Source organism: Rutilus rutilus (assembly GCF_951802725.1).
Source record: "Rutilus rutilus genome assembly, chromosome: 15".
Taxonomy (NCBI): domain Eukaryota; kingdom Metazoa; phylum Chordata; class Actinopteri; order Cypriniformes; family Leuciscidae; genus Rutilus; species Rutilus rutilus.
Window position 1 is genome coordinate 3429645 of NC_140220.1, and position 21902 is coordinate 3451546.

General features: G+C 37.5%; 1 protein-coding gene across 9 annotated transcripts in view; it reads right to left on the bottom strand.

Moving 5' to 3' along the window:
* The window catches only part of gphnb (gephyrin b), a 106263-nt gene that overhangs the window by 51407 nt on the left and 32954 nt on the right, over positions 1-21902 (bottom strand). For all 9 annotated transcript variants that reach the window (XM_084433188.1, XM_084433193.1, XM_084433192.1 and 6 more), the window contains exons 2-5: positions 13576-13654; positions 2813-2870; positions 2434-2526; positions 771-865 (exon numbers count right to left, since the gene is read on the bottom strand). In XM_084433188.1, coding sequence (XP_084289314.1) covers positions 771-865; positions 2434-2526; positions 2813-2870; positions 13576-13654 — 325 coding nt within the window. The remainder of the gene's footprint in view (positions 1-770; positions 866-2433; positions 2527-2812; positions 2871-13575; positions 13655-21902) is intronic.

The following is a 21902-nucleotide window of genomic DNA, read 5'->3' on the forward strand; positions in this document are numbered from 1 at the left end:
AATTCAAGACAATTCAGAAGAAACTGATTATTCATTCATATATATACACACTATTTTTGATTAAAAAAAAATATTTTACTCAGCAAGGATGCATTGAATTGATTATAAGTAACAGTAAAGACATTTATAATGTCACAAAAGATTCATTGATTCAACTGGATTCATTAAAAAAATCCCCAAAATAATGTATCAGTTTCCACAAAAATATTAATAAGCTGTTTTCAATATTGATAACAATCAAAAATGTTTCTCGAGCAGCAAATCATCATATTAGAATGATTTCTGAAGGATCATGTGACACTGAAGACTGGAGTAATGATGCTGAAAATTCAGCTTTGATCACAGGAATACATTACAGTTTACAATATATTCACATAGAAAAGAGTTATTTCAAATTTTAATTATATTTCGCAATATTACTGATTTTACGGTATTTTTGGCGAGCAGAAGAAACTTAAAAAACTTAATGGCATTTGAACAGTTGTGTTTAAATGTTAATATTATTATTAATTGTACAGTAATTGTGTCTTAATAACAACTTTAAATTCTGAATATATAGTATTCAGGCATTTGTAGTATTATTCTATTCTGAAAATGAGCTGTTCCTGTAACTCTGTGTCTATCTGTTGTATTTCTGCTGTGCATGAGCCATTAAGTCCATGTTTTTGATTGAGAGGCTGATCTGGGATCAGTTTTTCCTCTGAATATCCTGACAAGTATAATTATGAATGAATGATCCTGTGAATGTTTTGGACGTGTTGAAGCCAGACCTGGAGAGCATTCCCAGAGGAGTGACATTCAGAGATCCCATCAGCATGGCCAGAGACATCCCTGGAGCTTCCCGCTCGATCACCTCTTTAGTGGCCTGGACAGACAGAAACACAGAGAGGCCTCAGGAAACACAAACGACAAGTTATATCTCTTTAAAGAGGTCCTATTATGAAATCTGACATGTTCATCTTTCTTTAGTGTGTAATGTTGCGCATGAAAAAGTCAAAGGAGGAGTGTTGATGAGACTCACGAGGAGAGAGAGAGAGAGAGAGAGAGAGAGAGAGAGAGAGAGAGAGAGAGAGAGAGAGAGAGAGAGATTTTGTTTTTCACAACAACTTTATTTGATCATAAGACCTTCACATTATAGATTTTAAATTATAATCACATTTTTGTATTCCACATATCATTATTTCTTCCACACCCAAATAGTTATTCTAATACCAAAGCAAAAAACTGTGCAAATAGCTTCATTACATCCCCACCTTTGCAAAAAAACGTCTTAATCATTAACCAACTTATAAAACTTAAAATCAATCAGAACCCGACTTTTCACCAAATTTTTACAAAATCTCAACTTTTTGCCCTACTATATCTTCAATTTTTTTTCCCCTTGAAAAATAAATAGCTCTTTTAGCTTGTCCAATCAAGAAGTTTAGCAATTGACTTTTACTCCTTTGGGCCGCTCTATAACATGGACCAAGAATGAAGCTTTGAATGGAGAAGTTTTAACCGAAATTAAAAAAATATTAATTTAAGTAGACTAAACAACTTCTTCGATCTTAAACATTCTAAAAAGCAGTGAAAAAAAGTTTCCCTTATCTTACAGAAAGGGCACTCATCAGACAGATTAGAATTAATAGTATTCACAAATGCAGTAACAGCAACTGTGTAGATCTAAGGAGCAAGAAAGAATGAGAGAGAGAGAGAGAGAGAGAGCGCCTTAGAGTCTCCTTTTGTAAAGAAATACAGTGTGTGGTCCAAAATCTGGTGAACCACTGGTGAAAATGCCTCTATTTGGCATCGTTCTAGTTTAACAAATGACAGCAGAACTGGATCCAGAAGTTGAATTCAAATTTGAATTTGAATGACAGGCAGAAGAATTTACTATATATCTACTATAACTACTATATTTACCATCTATCTATCTATCTATCTATCTATCTATCTATCTATCTATCTATCTATCTATCTATCTATCTATCTATCTATCTATCTATCTATCTATCTATCTATCTATCTATCTATCTATCTATCTATCTATCTGTCCCCCACCGAGCTTGTAACTGGTGTGAGAGATCAGAACTCATCTCAGGACCTTTGATCAGCATCCCTGATGAGAATAGGTCACATCAATGGACCACACATTGGATCTGAGAGAGATCTGATCTAGACTAGTGTGACCGCTGGAAGTGCTCTTGTGATGGTAGTTGGTTCATTTTGGCTTGTGATCACAGCTTTGGAGTGTGTGTTATTCAGGTCTGTAAGAGAATATCTAAGGCAGGAACACACATCTGACTCTCCACACACACACGCACACACACACACACACACACACACACACACACACACACACACACACACACACACACACACACACACACACACACACACACACACACACACACACACACACACACACACACACACCCACACATGATCTACCTCAGGTGTGACATCTCGTGGAGCGAAGCCTGTGCCACCGGTGGTCAAAATCAGGTTTAACTCTTTCTCATCACACCAGTCGACAAGCGTCTCCTGAACCAGACAAAAGAAACAAATATCAATAAATACACACATTTACATTGGCACATCAATAGAAAGTTCTTTACCGTCACTTTTAAACAATTTATTATTAATTCTTTAAATTATGAATTTCTTTAAAAATCTTCCCGACCCCAAGCTTTTGAACAGTAGTGTAATTTTAAGCAGTAGTGCTGCTGTATGTCATCATATCATACAGAGAGCTTACATTTTTAAATGAACTGAAGTTTTCTTAATGAAATAAATGTACATTTCCTGTTATCTGAACTTTAAAACATACCTTGATTTCATCAATTTCATCAGGAACGATTTTGTAAGCTGAGATGGTTCCTCCAAGCCTGAAAACCAAGATCAGAGAATGAGAAGAACTAGATCTACAGGGACATAAAGGTGATGTGTTTGTAGAAATCTATCAAGCCTATATTTTATTGCATGGCACCATCCTGTGGCCAAATCAAGAATTAGGACAAACAGAGAGAGAGAGAGAGAGAGAGAGAGAGAGAGAAGGGGGAGGGGGGGGGGGGGGGGTATGTGTGTGTGCGAAAGAGAGAGAGAGAGAGAGAGCAGGAGAAAAGCACTTGAGGCAGAAGGTGTAGAGCAGCAGACAGGTCTTATGTAAGGTCTCTTTTTCCTTCTCCCCCTTTTGTGTGCATGTTATTTTTAGGAAACTATAGCATTATGTTTCCTTGTGATTGCAGTCGGCGCACACACATACAAACACACACACACACACACACACACACACACACACACACACACACACACACACACACACGCACACAACACGAGCACAAGCACACAGAAATGAACACACACAGACACACAACACGTGAGCACACACAGACACAGATTTTTTTTTTTACAAAACTTTAGCTTAACTTAACTTTAACTAAAATGAAAATGGATTAATAAATGTAGGACATTATGATTTTTTCCATATTAATAAAAAGTTTTTTTATTTATTTGTATTATAAATAATGTTCTAAAAAAATCACATTTTCACAAACACATTTTATTTCCATTTAATATACATGACGTGGTTTATTCTGTAAAACATACTTTACTCTTCACTATGCAGAGCAACAGTCACACCTGTCAGGTAAAACACAGCAACCCTCGAGTGTTATTGGCTTCACTCTTTGCATAAATAACATTATACTGATAGCAAATAACTTCGGATCTTTTCTTCTGTTTCCAAGGAAACCACTTCAGACTACAGCCTCTGGTGGCAGCGACTCTCTCTCTCTCTCTCTCTCTCTCTCTCTCTGTGTGTGTGTGTTTCAGAGCATTTGTGATGCTAGACTTTAGACACACGATTTGGGCTCAGTGAGTGCGCCTGTCCTGAACGTGTGGAAAACTCGTTTATGAACAACAGAACGTGCCTGAGGTTTATTTTGCTCAAAGTGAGATACCTGTGCTTTCATTTCATCATATCTCTCTCTCTTTAAATGTACAGTATAGTTCACCCTAAAATAAATATACTGTCATCATCTACTCACTCTCATTTCATGCAAACTTTTCAGGCTCCAAAAAGGAGAAAAACACATCTTGGCAAACGTGCTGCGTGACACGAGAATGAACCTCATTGGTTCTTGCTGAAGCACAAACGTGCTGTGTAACACAAGAATGAACCTCATTGGTTCTTGCAGAAGCTCAAACGTGATGCGTAACACGAGAATGAACCTCATTGGTTCTTGCTGACGCTCAAACGTGATGCGTAACACGAGAATGAACCTCATTGGTTCTTGCTGACGCTCAAACGTGATGCGTAACACGAGAATGAACCTCATTGGTTCTTGCAGAAGCTCAAACGTGATGCGTAACACGAGATCGAACCTCATTGGTTCTTGCAGAAGCTCAAACGTGATGCGTAACACGAGAATGAACCTCATTGGTTCTTGCTGAAGCTCAAACGTGATGCGTAACATGAGAATGAACCTCATTGGTTCTTGCAGAAGCTCAAACGTGATGCGTAACACGAGAATGAACCTCATTGGTTCTTGCTGAAGCTCAAACGTGATGCGTAACACGAGAATGAACCTCATTGGTTCTTGCTGAAGCTCAAACGTGCTGCGTAACATGAGAACGAACCTCATTGGTTCTTGCAGAAGCTCAAACGTGATGCGTAACACGAGAATGAACCTCATTGGTTCTTGCTGAAGCTCAAACGTGATGCGTAACACGAGAATGAACCTCATTGGTTCTTGCAGAAGCTCAAACGTGATGCGTAACACGAGAATGAACCTCATTGGTTCTTGCTGAAGCTCAAACGTGATGCGTAACACGAGAATGAACCTCATTGGTTCTTGCTGAAGCTCAAACGTGCTGCGTAACATAAGAACGAACCTCATTGGTTCTTGCTGAAGCTCAAAAGTGCTGCGTAACACGAGAATGAACCTCATTGGTTCTTGCAGAAGCTCAAACGTGATGCGTAACACGAGAATGAACCTCATTGGTTCTTGCTGAAGCTCAAACGTGCTGCGTAACATGAGAACGAACCTCATTGGTTCTTGCTGAAGCTCAAACGTGCTGCGTAACACGAGAATGAACCTCATTGGTTCTTGCTGAAGCTCAAACGTCCTGTGTAACACGAGAATGAACCTCATTGGTTCTTGCTGAAGCTCAAACGTGCTGCGTAACACGAGAATGAACCTCATTGGTTCTTGCTGAAGCTCAAACGTCCTGTGTAACACGAGAATGAACCTCATTGGTTCTTGCTGAAGCTCAAACGTCCTGTGTAACACGAGAATGAACCTCATTGGTTCTTGCAGAAGCTCAAACGTCCTGTGTAACACGAGAATGAACCTCATTGGTTCTTGCTGAAGCTCAAACGTCCTGTGTAACACGAGAATGAACCTCATTGGTTCTTGCAGAAGCTCAAACGTGATGCGTAACACGAGAATGAACCTCATTGGTTCTTGCTGAAGCTCAAACGTCCTGTGTAACACAAGAATGAACCTCATTGGTTCTTGCAGAAGCTCAAACGTGATGCGTAACACAAGAATGAACCTCATTGGTTTTTGCAGAAGCTCAAACGTGCTGCGTAACATGAGAACGAACCTCATTGGTTCTTGCAGAAGCTCAAACGTGATGCGTAACACGAGAACGAACCTCATTGGTTCTTGCAGAAGCTCAAACGTGATGCGTAACACGAGAATGAACCTCATTGGTTCTTGGTGAAGCTCAAACGTGATGCGTAACACGAGAACGAACCTCATTGGTTCTTGCAGAAGCTCAAACGTGCTGCGTAACATGAGAATGAACCTCATTGGTTCTTGCAGAAGCTCAAACGTGATGCGTAACACGAGAATGAACCTCATTGGTTCTTGCTGAAGCTCAAACGTGATGCGTAACACGAGAATGAACCTCATTGGTTCTTGCAGAAGCTCAAACGTGATGCGTAACACGAGAATGAACCTCATTGGTTCTTGCTGAAGCTCAAACGTGATGCGTAACACGAGAATGAACCTCATTGGTTCTTGCTGAAGCTCAAACGTGCTGCGTAACATGAGAACGAACCTCATTGGTTCTTGCTGAAGCTCAAACGTGATGCGTAACACGAGAACGAACCTCATTGGTTCTTGCAGAAGCTCAAACGTGATGCGTAACACAAGAATGAACCTCATTGGTTCTTGCAGAAGCTCAAACGTGCTGCGTAACATGAGAACGAACCTCATTGGTTCTTGCAGAAGCTCAAACGTGATGCGTAACACGAGAACGAACCTCATTGGTTCTTGCAGAAGCTCAAACGTGATGCGTAACACGAGAATGAACCTCATTGGTTCTTGCTGAAGCTCAAACGTCCTGCGTAACACGAGAATGAATCTCATTGGTTCTTGCTGAAGCTCAAACGTCCTGTGTAACACAAGAATGAACCTCATTGGTTCTTGCAGAAGCTCAAACGTCCTGTGTAACACAAGAATGAACCTCATTGGTTCTTGCAGAAGCTCAAACGTGCTGCGTAACATGAGAACGAACCTCATTGGTTCTTGCAGAAGCTCAAACGTGATGCGTAACACGAGAACGAACCTCATTGGTTCTTGCAGAAGCTCAAACGTGATGCGTAACACGAGAATGAACCTCATTGGTTCTTGCTGAAGCTCAAACGTGATGCGTAACACGAGAACAAACCTCATTGGTTCTTGCAGAAGCTCAAACGTGCTGCGTAACATGAGAATGAACCTCATTGGTTCTTGCAGAAGCTCAAACGTGATGCGTAACACGAGAATGAACTTCATTGGTTCTTGCTGAAGCTCAAACGTGATGCGTAACACGAGAATGAACTTCATTGGTTCTTGCTGAAGCTCAAACGTCCTGCGTAACACGAGAATGAACCTCATTGGTTCTTGCAGAAGCTCAAACGTGATGCGTAACACGAGAATGAACCTCATTGGTTCTTGCTGAAGCTCAAACGTGATGCGTAACACGAGAATGAACCTCATTGGTTCTTGCTGAAGCTCAAACGTGCTGCGTAACATGAGAACGAACCTTATTGGTTCTTGCTGAAGCTCAAACGTGCTGCGTAACACGAGAACGAACCTCATTGGTTCTTGCAGAAGCTCAAACGTGATGCGTAACACGAGAATGAACCTCATTGGTTCTTGCTGAAGCTCAAACGTGATGCGTAACACGAGAACAAACCTCATTGGTTCTTGCAGAAGCTCAAACGTGCTGCGTAACATGAGAACGAACCTCATTGGTTCTTGCAGAAGCTCAAACGTGATGCGTAACACGAGAATGAACCTCATTGGTTCTTGCAGAAGCTCAAACGTGCTGCGTAACATGAGAACGAACCTCATTGGTTCTTGCAGAAGCTCAAACGTGATGCGTAACATGAGAATGAACCTCATTGGTTCTTGCAGAAGCTCAAACGTGATGCGTAACACGAGAATGAACCTCATTGGTTCTTGCTGAAGCTCAAACGTGATGCGTAACATGAGAATGAACCTCATTGGTTCTTGCAGAAGCTCAAACATGATGCGTAACACGAGAATGAACCTCATTGGTTCTTGCTGAAGCTCAAACGTGATGCGTAACACGAGAATGAACCTCATTGGTTCTTGCTGAAGCTCAAACGTGCTGCGTAACATGAGAACGAACCTCATTGGTTCTTGCTGAAGCTCAAACGTGCTGCGTAACATGAGAATGAACCTCATTGGTTCTTGCAGAAGCACAAACGTGATGCGTAACACGAGAATGAACCTCATTGGTTCTTGCAGAAGCACAAACGTGATGCGTAACACGAGAACGAACCTCATTGGTTCTTGCAGAAGCTCAAACGTGATGCGTAACACGAGAATGAACCTCATTGGTTCTTGCAGAAGCTCAAACGTGCTGCATAACATGAGAATGAACCTCATTGGTTCTTGCTGAAGCTCAAACGTGCTGCATAACATGAGAATGAACCTCATTGGTTCTTGCAGAAGCTCAAACGTGCTGCATAACATGAGAATGAACCTCATTGGTTCTTGCTGAAGCTCAAACGTGCTGCATAACATGAGAATGAACCTCATTGGTTCTTGCTGAAGCTCAAACGTGCTGCATAACATGAGAATGAACCTCATTGGTTCTTGCAGAAGCTCAAACGTGCTGCATAACATGAGAATGAACCTCATTGGTTCTTGCTGAAGCTCAAACGTGCTGCGTAACATGAGAATGAACCTTATTGGTTCTTGCAGAAGCTCAAACGTGCTGCATAACATGAGAATGAACCTCATTGGTTCTTGCAGAAGCTCAAACGTGCTGCGTAACATGAGAATGAACCTCATTGGTTCTTGCAGAAGCTCAAACGTGATGCGTAACACGAGAATGAACCTCATTGGTTCTTGCTGAAGCTCAAACGTGATGCGTAACACGAGAATGAACCTCATTGGTTCTTGCAGAAGCTCAAACGTGATGCGTAACACGAGAATGAACCTCATTGGTTCTTGCTGAAGCTCAAACGTGATGCGTAACACGAGAATGAACCTCATTGGTTCTTGCTGAAGCTCAAACGTGCTGCGTAACATGAGAACGAACCTCATTGGTTCTTGCTGAAGCTCAAACGTGATGCGTAACACGAGAACGAACCTCATTGGTTCTTGCAGAAGCTCAAACGTGATGCGTAACACGAGAATGAACCTCATTGGTTCTTGCTGAAGCTCAAACGTGATGCGTAACACGAGAACAAACCTCATTGGTTCTTGCAGAAGCTCAAACGTGCTGCGTAACATGAGAACGAACCTCATTGGTTCTTGCAGAAGCTCAAACGTGATGCGTAACACGAGAATGAACCTCATTGGTTCTTGCAGAAGCTCAAACGTGCTGCATAACATGAGAATGAACCTCATTGGTTCTTGCAGAAGCTCAAACGTGCTGCGTAACATGAGAATGAACCTTATTGGTTCTTGCAGAAGCTCAAACGTGCTGCATAACATGAGAATGAACCTCATTGGTTCTTGCTGAAGCTCAAACGTGCTGCATAACATGAGAATGAACCTTATTGGTTCTTGCAGAAGCTCAAACGTGCTGCATAACATGAGAATGAACCTCATTGGTTCTTGCAGAAGCTCAAACGTGATGCGTAACACGAGAACGAACCTCATTGGTTCTTGCAGAAGCTCAAACGTGCTGCATAACATGAGAACGAACCTCATTGGTTCTTGCTGAAGCACAAACGTGATGCGTAACACGAGAACGAACCTCATTGGTTCTTGCAGAAGCTCAAACGTGCTGCGTAACACGAGAACGAACCTCATTGGTTCTTGCTGAAGCTCAAACGTGATGCGTAACACGAGAACGAACCTCATTGGTTCTTGCAGAAGCTCAAACGTGCTGCGTAACACGAGAACGAACCTCATTGGTTCTTGCTGAAGCTCAAACGTGCTGCGTAACACGAGAACGAACCTCATTGGTTCTTGCAGAAGCTCAAATGTGCTGCGTAACACGAGAACGAACCTCATTGGTTCTTGCAGAAGCTCAAACGTGCTGCGTAACACGAGAACGAACCTCATTGGTTCCTCCTGAAGCTCAAATCAAACGTGCTGCGTAACACGAGAACGAACCTCATTGGTTCTTGCAGAAGCTCAAACTTTTTGGGTAACACGAGAATGTTTATATGTGAATAAAAGTCTAAATTCATTCTGTTCATCATATAAAGCGATCGAGTCTCTTCAGAATTTTTTTACTAAACTGCTCAATTCATATGGATTAGTTTTACAATCTCGTTATGAACTTTCTGAAGCATCAAAGTGGTAGTTGCGTAGCTGTCAATGGAGGGACAAAAAGCTCTCAGATTTCATCAAAAAGATCTTCATTTGTGTTCCTGAAGATGAACGAAAGTCTTACGGGTTTGGAACGACATGAGGGTCAGTAATTAATGACAGAATTTTCATTATTGGGTGAACTATCCGTTAAAGTGTCAGAGTAATTAAATCATTTTTACTGGGGTGTGCTGGCCTAAAGATGAAATATTATGGAACTAAAAGGTTTCCAGAGTTTCTAAAGGCAATAGAGATGAGCGGAAGAAGAGAGGAAGAGAGGAAGAGAAAGACGTTTGGAATGGAACACCACATACTGCACGCTATACACTGCATACTATCAACTATTATTAAAAAAATGGTATGTAAAAATGTGCATTTAAAAAAAAAAAAAAAACTTTTGTCAGTCTCAACAAATAATGAGTCAAGAAGGAGATTCTAAAATGTGTGATAGTGGCAGATACAGTCAATGGAACTGCATTATGGAATACAGTATCTCACACAGTGGATGAATTCAGAATAGCATACTATTTTTTTATTATTTTTTATTATTACTATTTCTGCTATATACACTACAGTTCAAAAGGTTTGGGTCAGTGCATTTTTTTTAAAAGAGTACTTTTGTTCAGCAAGGATGTGTTAAATTGATCAAAAGTAACAGTTAAAGACATTTATAATGTTGCAAAAGATTCAATTTCAAAATAAAGTGTATTGATTTTAGAATGATTTCTGAAGGATCATGTGACACTGAAGACTGGAGTAATGATGCTGGAAATTCAGCTTTGTATCAAAGAAATAAATTACATTTCACAATATATTCACACAGAAACCAGTTATAATAAATTGTAATACTATTTCACAATTTTTACTGTATTTTTGATCAACTAAAGGCAGCCTTGGTGAGCAGAAGAGACTTCTTTCAAAAACATTAACAAATCTTATACTAGAATCTTATACTAAATAGCTCTTAGTGCTATTTACCAGTACTAAAAGCAGGGTTCCTATAATTTTAGACCAATAAATGACAAATCCATGACTTATTTCCAGTTTTTTCCCATGACTAGCTTTCCTGTATAGCTCAAACAGTGGAGCGTTGGCGCTTGCAATGACAAGATCATGGGTTTGATTCCCAGGGAAAGCAAGAACTGGTAGAAATGTGTACCTTGAAATGCAATGTAAGTCGCTTTGGATAAAAGTGTCTGCAAATGCATAAATTTAAATGTGATTTAAAAAAAAAATGTTTTTTAATTGAGAAGTATGATAGTATGATATTGCGAACACAGGCATCTTACCATTGTGACCAGCGGGATTGCAACAACATGCTACATGTTAATAAGTCCATTTATAGAAATGGCAAGAAAAAGTGCCTAAAATGAATAAAACTAAAGCTCTAAAACATTTCGGGGTACTGACATCCTCCCTTGCCGACAGGATTCCAGCGATACTTCTGGCACAGTTGAACAGTTGCACTTTTCTCTGCCAGAATCATTGGCCACGTCTTTCTCCATCTAATGGAAGAGTTATGATTGTTTAATCGACCCCTGCTGTCATATGGACCCTGCCACACTTAAAAACATCATTCCTGGCCTCGCCGCCTTCCTCAGGGTATGAATAAAGAAAGACAGAGAGCGTGTGCCAGAGGAGGAGAACGCATCCCGTCGCACACATCTGTGACCCAGCTTTACTTCTGGATGAGCTCCCAAACCAAGGCCATCTGCTGCTGTGATTTCATTAATAATGGAGCACCTTTGTGCAGAATGATGGCTTTCGGCGCACTTTAAAGCATTGCTGGAGGATGCTGGGACCCTACCTGAAAACACTCACATGCTTACTGCACTGAACATCTGAAGTATGGATGAGTCGCTGCATACGGTGAGGGAAAACCACGTTTGAGCAATTTAACTTTTCATTAATAAACTAAAATATTACTATTATAAACATGTAAAAAAAGAAAAAGAAAAAACTTTATAGTATGTAATAGAAATGTGCACTGTTATAGAATAAGTGCAAAACATGTTTGAGCAGTTTCATTAAGAAACATTAATCTTTTGAGAATTTAATAATTATAGGGGGATTTAAAATTTCAGTCAAATCATGTTTAACATTTTATTAAGAGACAAAAATATTACTAAGAAAAACTTTGCTTATACGATAAATGCAAACCATGTTTGAGCAATTCAACATTTCATTAAGAAACTAAAATATTACTATTATAAACAAATCATAAAAATGTGTTTAACTATAGGGAGAGTGAGAATCATGTTTAAAATTTCATTAATAAACAGAAATATTACTTATAAAAAAAGTTACTTAAAAGTTAAAATATTACTTATAAAATCTGCTTAATTACATGATAAGTGCAAATCATGATTAATATTTCATTATTAATGTTTTATTAATACAAAAATATATTATTATAAAAATGTAATAGAAACGTGCACTATTATACAATAAGTGCAAAACATGTTTGAGCGATTTCATTAAGAAACAAAAAGATTATTCTTTTGAGAATTTAATAAAAATGTGTTTAATTATAGAGAGTGGAAATCATGTTTAGCCGAAAATTTCAATAATAAATAAAAATATTATAAAAATGTTATAAAATATGTGCTTAATTACACGAAAAGTGCAAAAAAAAAAAAAAAAAGAGAGCAATTCAACATTTCATTAACAACATGTGCTTTTTTTTGTTGCTTAATTGTAATAACTGCAAAATATCTTATTGGTCTTAAAAATTCATTTTAATTATGCAAAATATGATTAAAAAATTTTTTCTTTAGATTTCTAGATGAAAACTGAGATTAATTTCCTCAAAGCATGCCCAAGGTCAGCTGAACTCTCTCTAACAGGCCAGGGTCAGTGTAAGACGAGCCACACGCCACCGATCTGATTTATTCACTGGCTATTTTTAGTGCCACCAATTAGTTGCAACCGCAGTCGCGTGAGGACAACAGGACCCGTCCCCGTCTGATAGCCGTCTCTCCTGCAGCGTTCACACTTAACACACATCCGCTTCATCTGTCAGTCTGTCATCTCGCACTCCACTAAACCACCTGGGTTTATATTTCACCTGACAGCTCGTCCAAACACTTCCTCCTGAATTCATTACAAGGGAAGCAGTGTTTTCAGGGTGCCAGTTTTCTTAAAGGGATAGTTTGCTCCAAGAAATGAATATTCTGTCATTTTACTCACCCTCACGTCGTTTCTGAAGCCGTATGACTTTTACGACATTTTTACATATGCATCTGCTTACATACGATATCGCTTGTTTCTGCTTCTTCTTCGCCTGTGTTCGCCTGTGTGTGATCAGGAGATTCTGTACTCTTTCAACGAGATGCGTAATAGCGCCCCCTACCGTAAAACAGTGAAAACACGGAAAGCCTGACATTTCCGTCAATGGAGGGAAAGAGTTGATATAAAGTTTAATAAGATAAAGTGATTTTCTGTGTGTATTTGGATGTGGTTGCACTGTTTGATATGCATCACGCACATTTCATTCATGTACAATGACACTTCATTACAGCGCAGTGTGACATTGAGTCGTTCTGACATTAATATCCATCAAGGGTTCAACGCAAGCACATGTTCTGCATGTTTAACAGCCTGAACTCGAGCATCAAGTGATTAGCATGACATGAACGTCTCATTATATGAGCAGTGAAGCTAACAGGCCACAGAAGCCGTTTAGCACGTTACAGTAATACAAATATACGGATAGCAAGATTTAAATAACTTGAAAAGCATCAAGAGACATGCATTAAGTACAAATGTGTGTGTGTGTGTGTGTTTTGTGGTGGTCACTCACAAGGAAGGGTCGTGCACGAGATCTTTGAGGTTGACCCCGCTGCGGTCCTCAGCGAGATTGCGAAAGCAGCTGTCACTCACTGCAACACAAACAGAGAGATATACATGAGAGAAGAGAAGAGAAGGATACACACATGCTGTTTAAGTAAAGGTACAGTAGATCAGATTCAGATTGTTTTATTTAGCGCCATGTCAGCATTCAAAGCTATTTTCATGGCAAAAATTCAATTACAAAAACCACACAAACAAAAACAGAAAGTCATATCATACAAGATTTTTTCATTAACATATGATAAAAAAAATTTCAAAACCTTTTCAGGCATAATCTTAAAGGAGAACTCCGGTCAATTTTAACATTGAGTTAATTTTTTTGTACATTTGGAGTGCTGTCAGTACAGAGAACAACGACAAAAATCGGTGTTGCCTACACCGTGTTATCCTCGTTTTAAAATTTGCACCCTGTTGACTTCAATGGGGCAAGTTTTAAACCTGCTTTTAGCCTCTTAACATCCTTGATGTGTCATTACAAGTGCACAGGTCATGTGAGTGATTCCTTCGGAGTGAACGCGGGTGAATCTGACTGCAGTAGATGTTAGAGATATTAATAAAAATGAAGTTAATTCAGCCAGCGCTCATACCTTTGTTTACATCCTGTTTCCTGATCATAGGTACTAAACCTATGCACGTGAACTCGACAATCGACTACTGTGGACTTCGACCGAAAACAGGATGTAAATACAGGTATGTGCGCTGGCAGAATAAACATTTTTATTAATATCTTTCACATCTACTGCAGTCAGATTCACCCGCGTTCACTCCGAAGGAATCACTCACATGACCTGTGCACTTGTAATGAAAAAAGCATGAGTCAAACTTGTGTGACCCATACGACATCTGGTGTAGACCACTTGATCAAGTCTAGTTTTAAGAGCGATAAAAAGTCTGTTTGTAATTTCCGGATGAGTTTCATGTAGCTTATTATTCTTGCACATATTGCACGCTTCTTGCCACTTATTTAACATGTATCGATTAATAATCGGTCTGATATCTGAGGGAGGAATTTGACGTTTAGGTACAGTAGATCGTGTTCATTCAATGAGCAGATCTACTAAACACATGAGGTTATGTTCACTACCATTCAAACGTTCGGGTCAGTAAGACTTTTTAAACACTTTTGCTAACTTTTTAAAAAGTTATTATATGGATATCGCACTCAAAAACATGCATTTATAACCAACAAAGCGAAATATATATCGAACAGAAATGTCCATAACTTTTTAAGATTTAAATAATTTCACAGACTTCCTAAGATTGGTAAAAGTAGTAAAATGAAATTTTTTTTTTTTTTTAATGATAAAAATGTAAACAAACATGTCTTATTATAGAAATTACATACATTGTGATTGTGGGTTCATTCAAATAATTAAAAACATCTTATAGAGATTTATTTCAGATTAATCTGTATTATCTGTATTATTGTAGATTAATCCCCATCCCATCCCAAAAATAATAAAAATAAAAATAAATAAATACACATTAACACAATCTTTTATCAAAGTTATTCTATTGATATCGCACTCAAAAATATTTTTATTAATTTCTCTGACTTCCTAACATTGGTAAAACGAAGTGGTAAAATATTTTGGGGTTAAAATAAAATAAAATAGAAATTGCATTGTGAATGCGTTTTATTTTTTATTAAGTAATTAAATATCTTAGAGATTTATTTTACTATTTACTATGGAGGATACAAAATAAATATATAAAATATAATAAAATAAAATTCATGCACACACACACATGCAACTGCTGTATCCAGTGCCAGTGAGCATCCATGAGTCATCGTTGTGTTTACTGTCAATATGACACTGGCAAAATGAAAAGCGTGTTATAGGGTGAGAGAGCTCTCAGAATCAGGCCAGTCCCTCGAGAGGTAACACATGATGAAAGAAAAGATCAACGGAAAGGAAACACAGGGGAAAAGCTATTTTGGTTTTTGTGTAACAGCAGCTCAAACACATGTGATCAGTTTCATTCAAGACTCTGAACGAGACATTATGGTCAACATGATGGATATCTTCGGCACTGAATCCTTCACTATAAGAGCGGTAATGTGAATGAATGAAGAAAGAAAGATGAAGTCAAGTTTGGTTTCATGTTGGGTTTAAAGAATCCACCTGGAGCAGAGAGTATCGTGCAGCCTTCATCATGATACAGCGACACGCTGAGCTGAAGAGACGAGTTCAAACACGAGATCAGGAGAGACAGATAAAGACGCTGAGGAAGATGATGATCTGCTCTGGAATCAGACTTCAAAGGAATGTTAATGCAGCCAGCGCGAGATAGAGAAGAAGAGGGAGAACATGCTCCTGCTTTTGTTGGCCGTTCCAGCGTATAGGAAAGCTGATGGATATCTGATTCACTCTTTTCTCTGGTTTACACAGTCATGGTTTCTATACCAGTTCTAGGGCTGCACGACATTGAAGAAAAATGCGATGTGCGATAACTCGTTAAATAATGCGATACGATAATGCTTAAAGTGTGTAAAATAAACTTAAATTATCTTTAAAATATATTTTAAATTATATAAACTACATGTGTTTCACATTTTTTTTGTGACTAGAAAACATCCCTAAAACTTCTGAAAGTGAACATCAGTGTAAACCACGGGGTTTAGGGCATTATTAGGGTTATTTAACAACACAAACTGAATAATCAAATGTAAAATTAAACACTGATTAGTTTTCACTGTATGAATTAAATATATCCTGATTCTTATTAAAGCTATAAAAGTTATTCAGCCAAGAGCAGTGAGTGATTTTCTCTGTCTTTCGTTCATGACCACAGTTATTGCAAGCTGTTGCGATTATGCATATCGTGATATATACATTTGCGATATTTCGATATATTGTGCAGCCATAACCAGTTCTATCCTACACAATAGCTGAGATATTTAAAGTCTTCAGGAAGTGAAAATCCACATATTCTGGTGGTAGCTTTGAGCCCATTTTGGACTCCCAACACAGCACCAAAAGTGTTTAGCGTACAAAACAAACGAGAGTTCTGCAGGCGTGACGTCAAAGCCCGGAGAACTAACTTGTAGCCCTAGTGAAAAATAAATATACCCAAAATGTATTTGGAATACATTTATTTTATTTTATGCTAAGTATACTACAAATACATACCTTTATGTGCTTAAAGGTACAATATGTAAGAATTTTGTAATAAAATATCCAAAAATCACTTGCACAGTGTGATACATTTCCTGCAGTTGTGTACTTACAATATGCCAAAAGTTCCCAAAGATGTTTAATTTCAGAGAATTTCAATTTTAAATAATGGCTCGTACATGTTCACTTGTCGCCTGTCAATGATGTAATATCCGCGCTATCCCTGGTTTCCGCTTGTACTGCCATGGTAACCATGGCGACAGACGCGGACAACTGCGTTATGTCTAGCGGCACGCTCACGCTGTTGTTGTTTCGTTCAAACATTATGGACCATGGCAAGCAGACTTTGGGGACAAAAAGGAGAACTAAAACGAGGATCAATATCAGCGTGGCGTTTTCGAGCTCCACGTCCGCGACTAACTTCGACTTGACAGAGACGCGCAAATGTAGAGGTGAGCTAATGTACATAAAACTAATCAATGTTATATAGCTCAACATGATGAAATGTTAGAATATGATCTGTATGTTATTCTAATGTTGATCTAGCATACAGACAAACTAACACATAGAATAACATTATAACTTTCAACACACTCAAATGCAGTTTAGTGTGATAGTGTAGAGCAAGTGAAACAGCGCTGCGTTACCTCACAAGCTTCATTCGTCTAATAAACTGACCTGTGTGAGTATTATTCAGCACTTGCGGGTAAGTTAGTTCGGTAGAATGAATTGTCCTTATTCCTTCATATCCGCGGGACTCGCGTGTGGCGCTGATACCTGTCTCTCGTTAGCACTCGCGTCCTGCTTCGTACCACAGTCATGTTAATAACATCAATGTGTTCACTCATCCATAACATTATTAGATCCATCGGCATGACGACAAGTTCCATGATTCCACTTATGCGTCATCAACCTACGCCTTTGTTATTGTAAGAGGTTAGCGACCCATAGTGGCGAAAAAAAGTACATATTGTAGCTTTAATATAAATACCCTGCAATGGTAGTTTTTGGTATACTACATTTATATAAAGTCTGCTAAATTGGAACAACTAATTTTGTACTTAATGCACTTTAGTTATCCTGAAATAGTGCTGAGGTCCAACTAAAGATATACTGAAGTATATTTGATTGTTCTAAAGTGGAACTATTGCAAGTACACTTTATGTACTACACTTGTTACGATCACCAGTTGCAGTGCCCTTGAGAGCCACCAGAGGGCACTCCACAACAGACTGTTGTCATTCCCTCACAAACTACATCTCCCATAATTCTCTGCTCTGCCTGGACTCATTAGCACTCATTGTTTTCACCTGTGTCTCATCTTCTTGTTTGCTCACCCTATATAAGCCCGGTTCTTTCTGTCATTCCCTGCAAAGTCTTGTTTAGTGTTTATACTGCGTTTCTGAGCATTCTCCCTGGTTTCATTGTCTCTTGGTTCTTGGATTTTTGCCTGTTTCTTGGATTCGCTTTTTGTTTGTTTGTTTGTTTGTTTGTTTGTTTGGACTGCCTTCCTGTGCTTGACCCTTTGCCTGCGTTTGATTACGATTCTGGATTACCCAAATAAACTGCATTTGGATCCTCAACCTTTGTGTCTCAGAGCAGTTCAGGACAACACTTTAAATATCTTGCATTTAAAGACTGATGTTATACAGAGATCATACTATCCTTACTAATGATAGGCTATTAAAACACATTTAGGCTTAATATTAAGAAGTATGCATTGTGCAATAAAGAAATACTCCAAATAAAGTTTAATTATAATATTTATATGTCAGTAAATATGTTAATCAATTTGTACAGTATGAAATAAATGTATTTTAAATACATGGGTATTAAATTCGATTTGATATCGATTATTTTGGATATATATCAGGTAGGCCTACAGTATGGCACATTTTCTCAAGGAAAAAAACTACAGGGAGTCAGTTGGTACTACATTGCTTACTATAATATTGAAGGTTAATCAGGTTAATTGATTTTTTTTTCAAATTACACACAAGGAAGATTTTTATAATAGGCTAATAAAATTATAATATTAACTTTATAATTGCAAAAATATGTTTCTACTCCAATTTGTTAAATGTTGGCATGAAATGAATGGCTTTTCTGAGGTAAATGTGACGTTACGTGACATCAAGCTGTTTTTTTGACGTCATCCGTGTTGTGAAACTGATTAAGCAATTACATGAGACACGATATGGATTTCTGTAAGTTGTACTGTATCTTTTAACATACCTTCTGATGTTCAATCATGTTTATTTCATGCTATCGCTGAAGAGACGATCCGTTTTGCTGATTCTCTTGATCTGAGGCGGCAACAGCGAGCTCGCGTCATTTTAAAGAGCGCCAAAACAGTATTTAGGCTATCGTTTGAATTTCCTATTAAAATTGACATCATTTGAAATCTGAGACATTGTTTCATATCAAAAGTAAGGAAGCACAAAGCTTATTGCGATTTATTTGACGGGAGGCGCGAAACAATGTTCTGTTCATTCATCAACTGAAAACATCATATGGATTATGAAAAAAACAAACAAAAAAACATTATAAAAACTTAACCTCCCGTTTCAACTGGAAATATTTAAAAACTGCAGGGCATCTAGAAATATGCTGCAGTCCATTTATGTTTGCTAATGAAACCCAAAAGCATTTTTATTAAAGATTAGCAGGTAAGTATACACTTTCTCCATTTTTACTGTGTATTTTGAGTGTTGCAATAATAATCATAATTAGTGGTGTTTGCACTATCATTCAAAAGTTTGGGGTCAGTAAGATTTATTCATCTTTTTTTCTGTAAATTGATCTAAAAAAAAAAAAGACACTAATGACATTTATAATGCTTTTTAAGATTTATATTTCAAATAAATGCTGTTCTTTTGAACTTTCGATTGTATCACGGTTTCCACAAAAATATGAAGCAGAACAACTGTTTTCACCATTGATAATAATAATAATAAATGTTTCTTGATCATCAAATCATCATATTAGATTGATTTCTGAAGCATCATGTGACACTGAAGACTGGAGTAATGATGCTGAAAATTCAGCTTTAATCACAGGAATAAATTACATTGACTATATATTTACATTTACAAAACTGTTCTTTTAAATAGTAATATTTCATGATTTTTACTGTATTTTTGATCAAATAAAAGCATCCTTTGTGAGCACAAGAGACTTCTTTCAAAATGTTTTAAAAACTCTACCGACCCCACATTTTAAAACGATAGTACAAAAACAGTCTAAAGCATCTCTAGCCATATAGCACAGCTGTTCTACTTTCAGTGTGAACAAAGGTTGGGACAGGGTATACGTTTCTTTGAACAAAAAGCATCAGCTAAATGTCAAATTAGTAATCAGAGCATGCTGGTCTGGGTTTAGTTAAGACCGTGAAGTATGGCTCCAGGACAGGGAACAGGTCCAGCGGCCCGATGCCAAACACATTCCTGCTGCTTCTCCATCTGTACTGCAACAGGGACGAGATGGAGCGCCTGACCTTTGACCTGACCCTCATCTGCCCTGATCGGGGAGAGCCGCTGTTATCAGTCTGAATGAGGACACAGTGCAGTACTTCATAGTAAGTACACTTAACACATCACATGCACACTGATACCACGACTGCAGCCTGAAAAGTGCAATTTCACACATTACACACACTACATAATGCATTAATATGAGTAGTATGCTAGTATTCTACTGCCACTAGCAGGAGAACATGCAAGCTGAAGAAATTTGGATCTGTTTTGAATAACACAATATTCATTAATGTTGTCTGCCAAGTCAAGCATCATTATTTCTTGGGCTGCTCGATTTTGGGGGAGAAAATCTAATTGTGATTTAAAAAAAATATTGGTAAAAAAATTCTGCACAATTGCACCAAACTTTTGTGATTATATATCAGTATGACTAAAATAAATGAATAATAATCATTTTTATTATACCACCACCACCACCACCACCACCAACACCAACAACAACAACAACAACAACAACAACAACAAGATTAGTAATTATGCCAATAATAATAATAATATTTTTAATATTATACCAATAACAATAATAATCATAATAATAACAAACCTTTTTATAATAATAATAATAATAATAATTCCAATAAGAAAAATAATCAATATTATTATTATTACTATTATTATACCAATTATAATAATAATCATAATAATAATATTTTTTATTGTTATAGCAATAATAATAAGACTTTTTATAATATGAATTATAATAACAATAATTTTTCCAATAAGAAAAATAATACTAATTATTATTACTCCTGTCATTATACCAATAATAATAACAATAATATTTTTATTGTTATGCCAATAATGATAACAATAATAAAAATTACTATTATTACTATATATATATATATATATATATATATATATATATATATATATATATATATATATATATATATATATATATATATATATATATACTAAATAAGAACAAAATAAGAAATATTACTATTGTAATATTTCATTGTAAAGTAAGACAATCTAGTATTTAAGAAATAGTAATAATAAGTAATAATCATATTTTATGTACAATATATATTTATGGCTGTCTTAAATCCTTAATTTTCAAACATTAAACCATTCAACTTTTATTTTGATGGAAATTTGCAGGGAGGCCTTAAAGCTTCTCAGGTTTCTGTTATATTTTGATTCATCATGCAGCCTTAATTACTACTATTGCTCATATTCACTCTTATGACAATAAACACTTAGAACAACAAGCTAAAACCATCAGTAACACCCACATCATGACAGCAAGTTTTGCACAGACAAACACCTTGAATCTGTCTGTCATGTCAGAAATAAGCAAATGTTTGTTTGCATGTATTATGTCAGACTGCTGTTAATTGCATTATGCTAATTTTTCACAAGGTCACGTCTCGTTAGTTCTCATGTTTCCTTCAGGAGTCGCAGCGTTCAGATGTGATGCACGCTCTCAGGTGAGGTAAACATGATCAGCAAACAAGACCAAAGCCAACAGGAAATGAGCCGATCGAACCTCTCAATGAGATAATTAGGAATGGATTAATTAATCAATGCTGAACCCAGAGCAAGAAAGCATATTATTCAAATGCCCCCGCAAAAGACCCCGATGACAAGTAATCCTGCGGGAGAACAGGAAACAA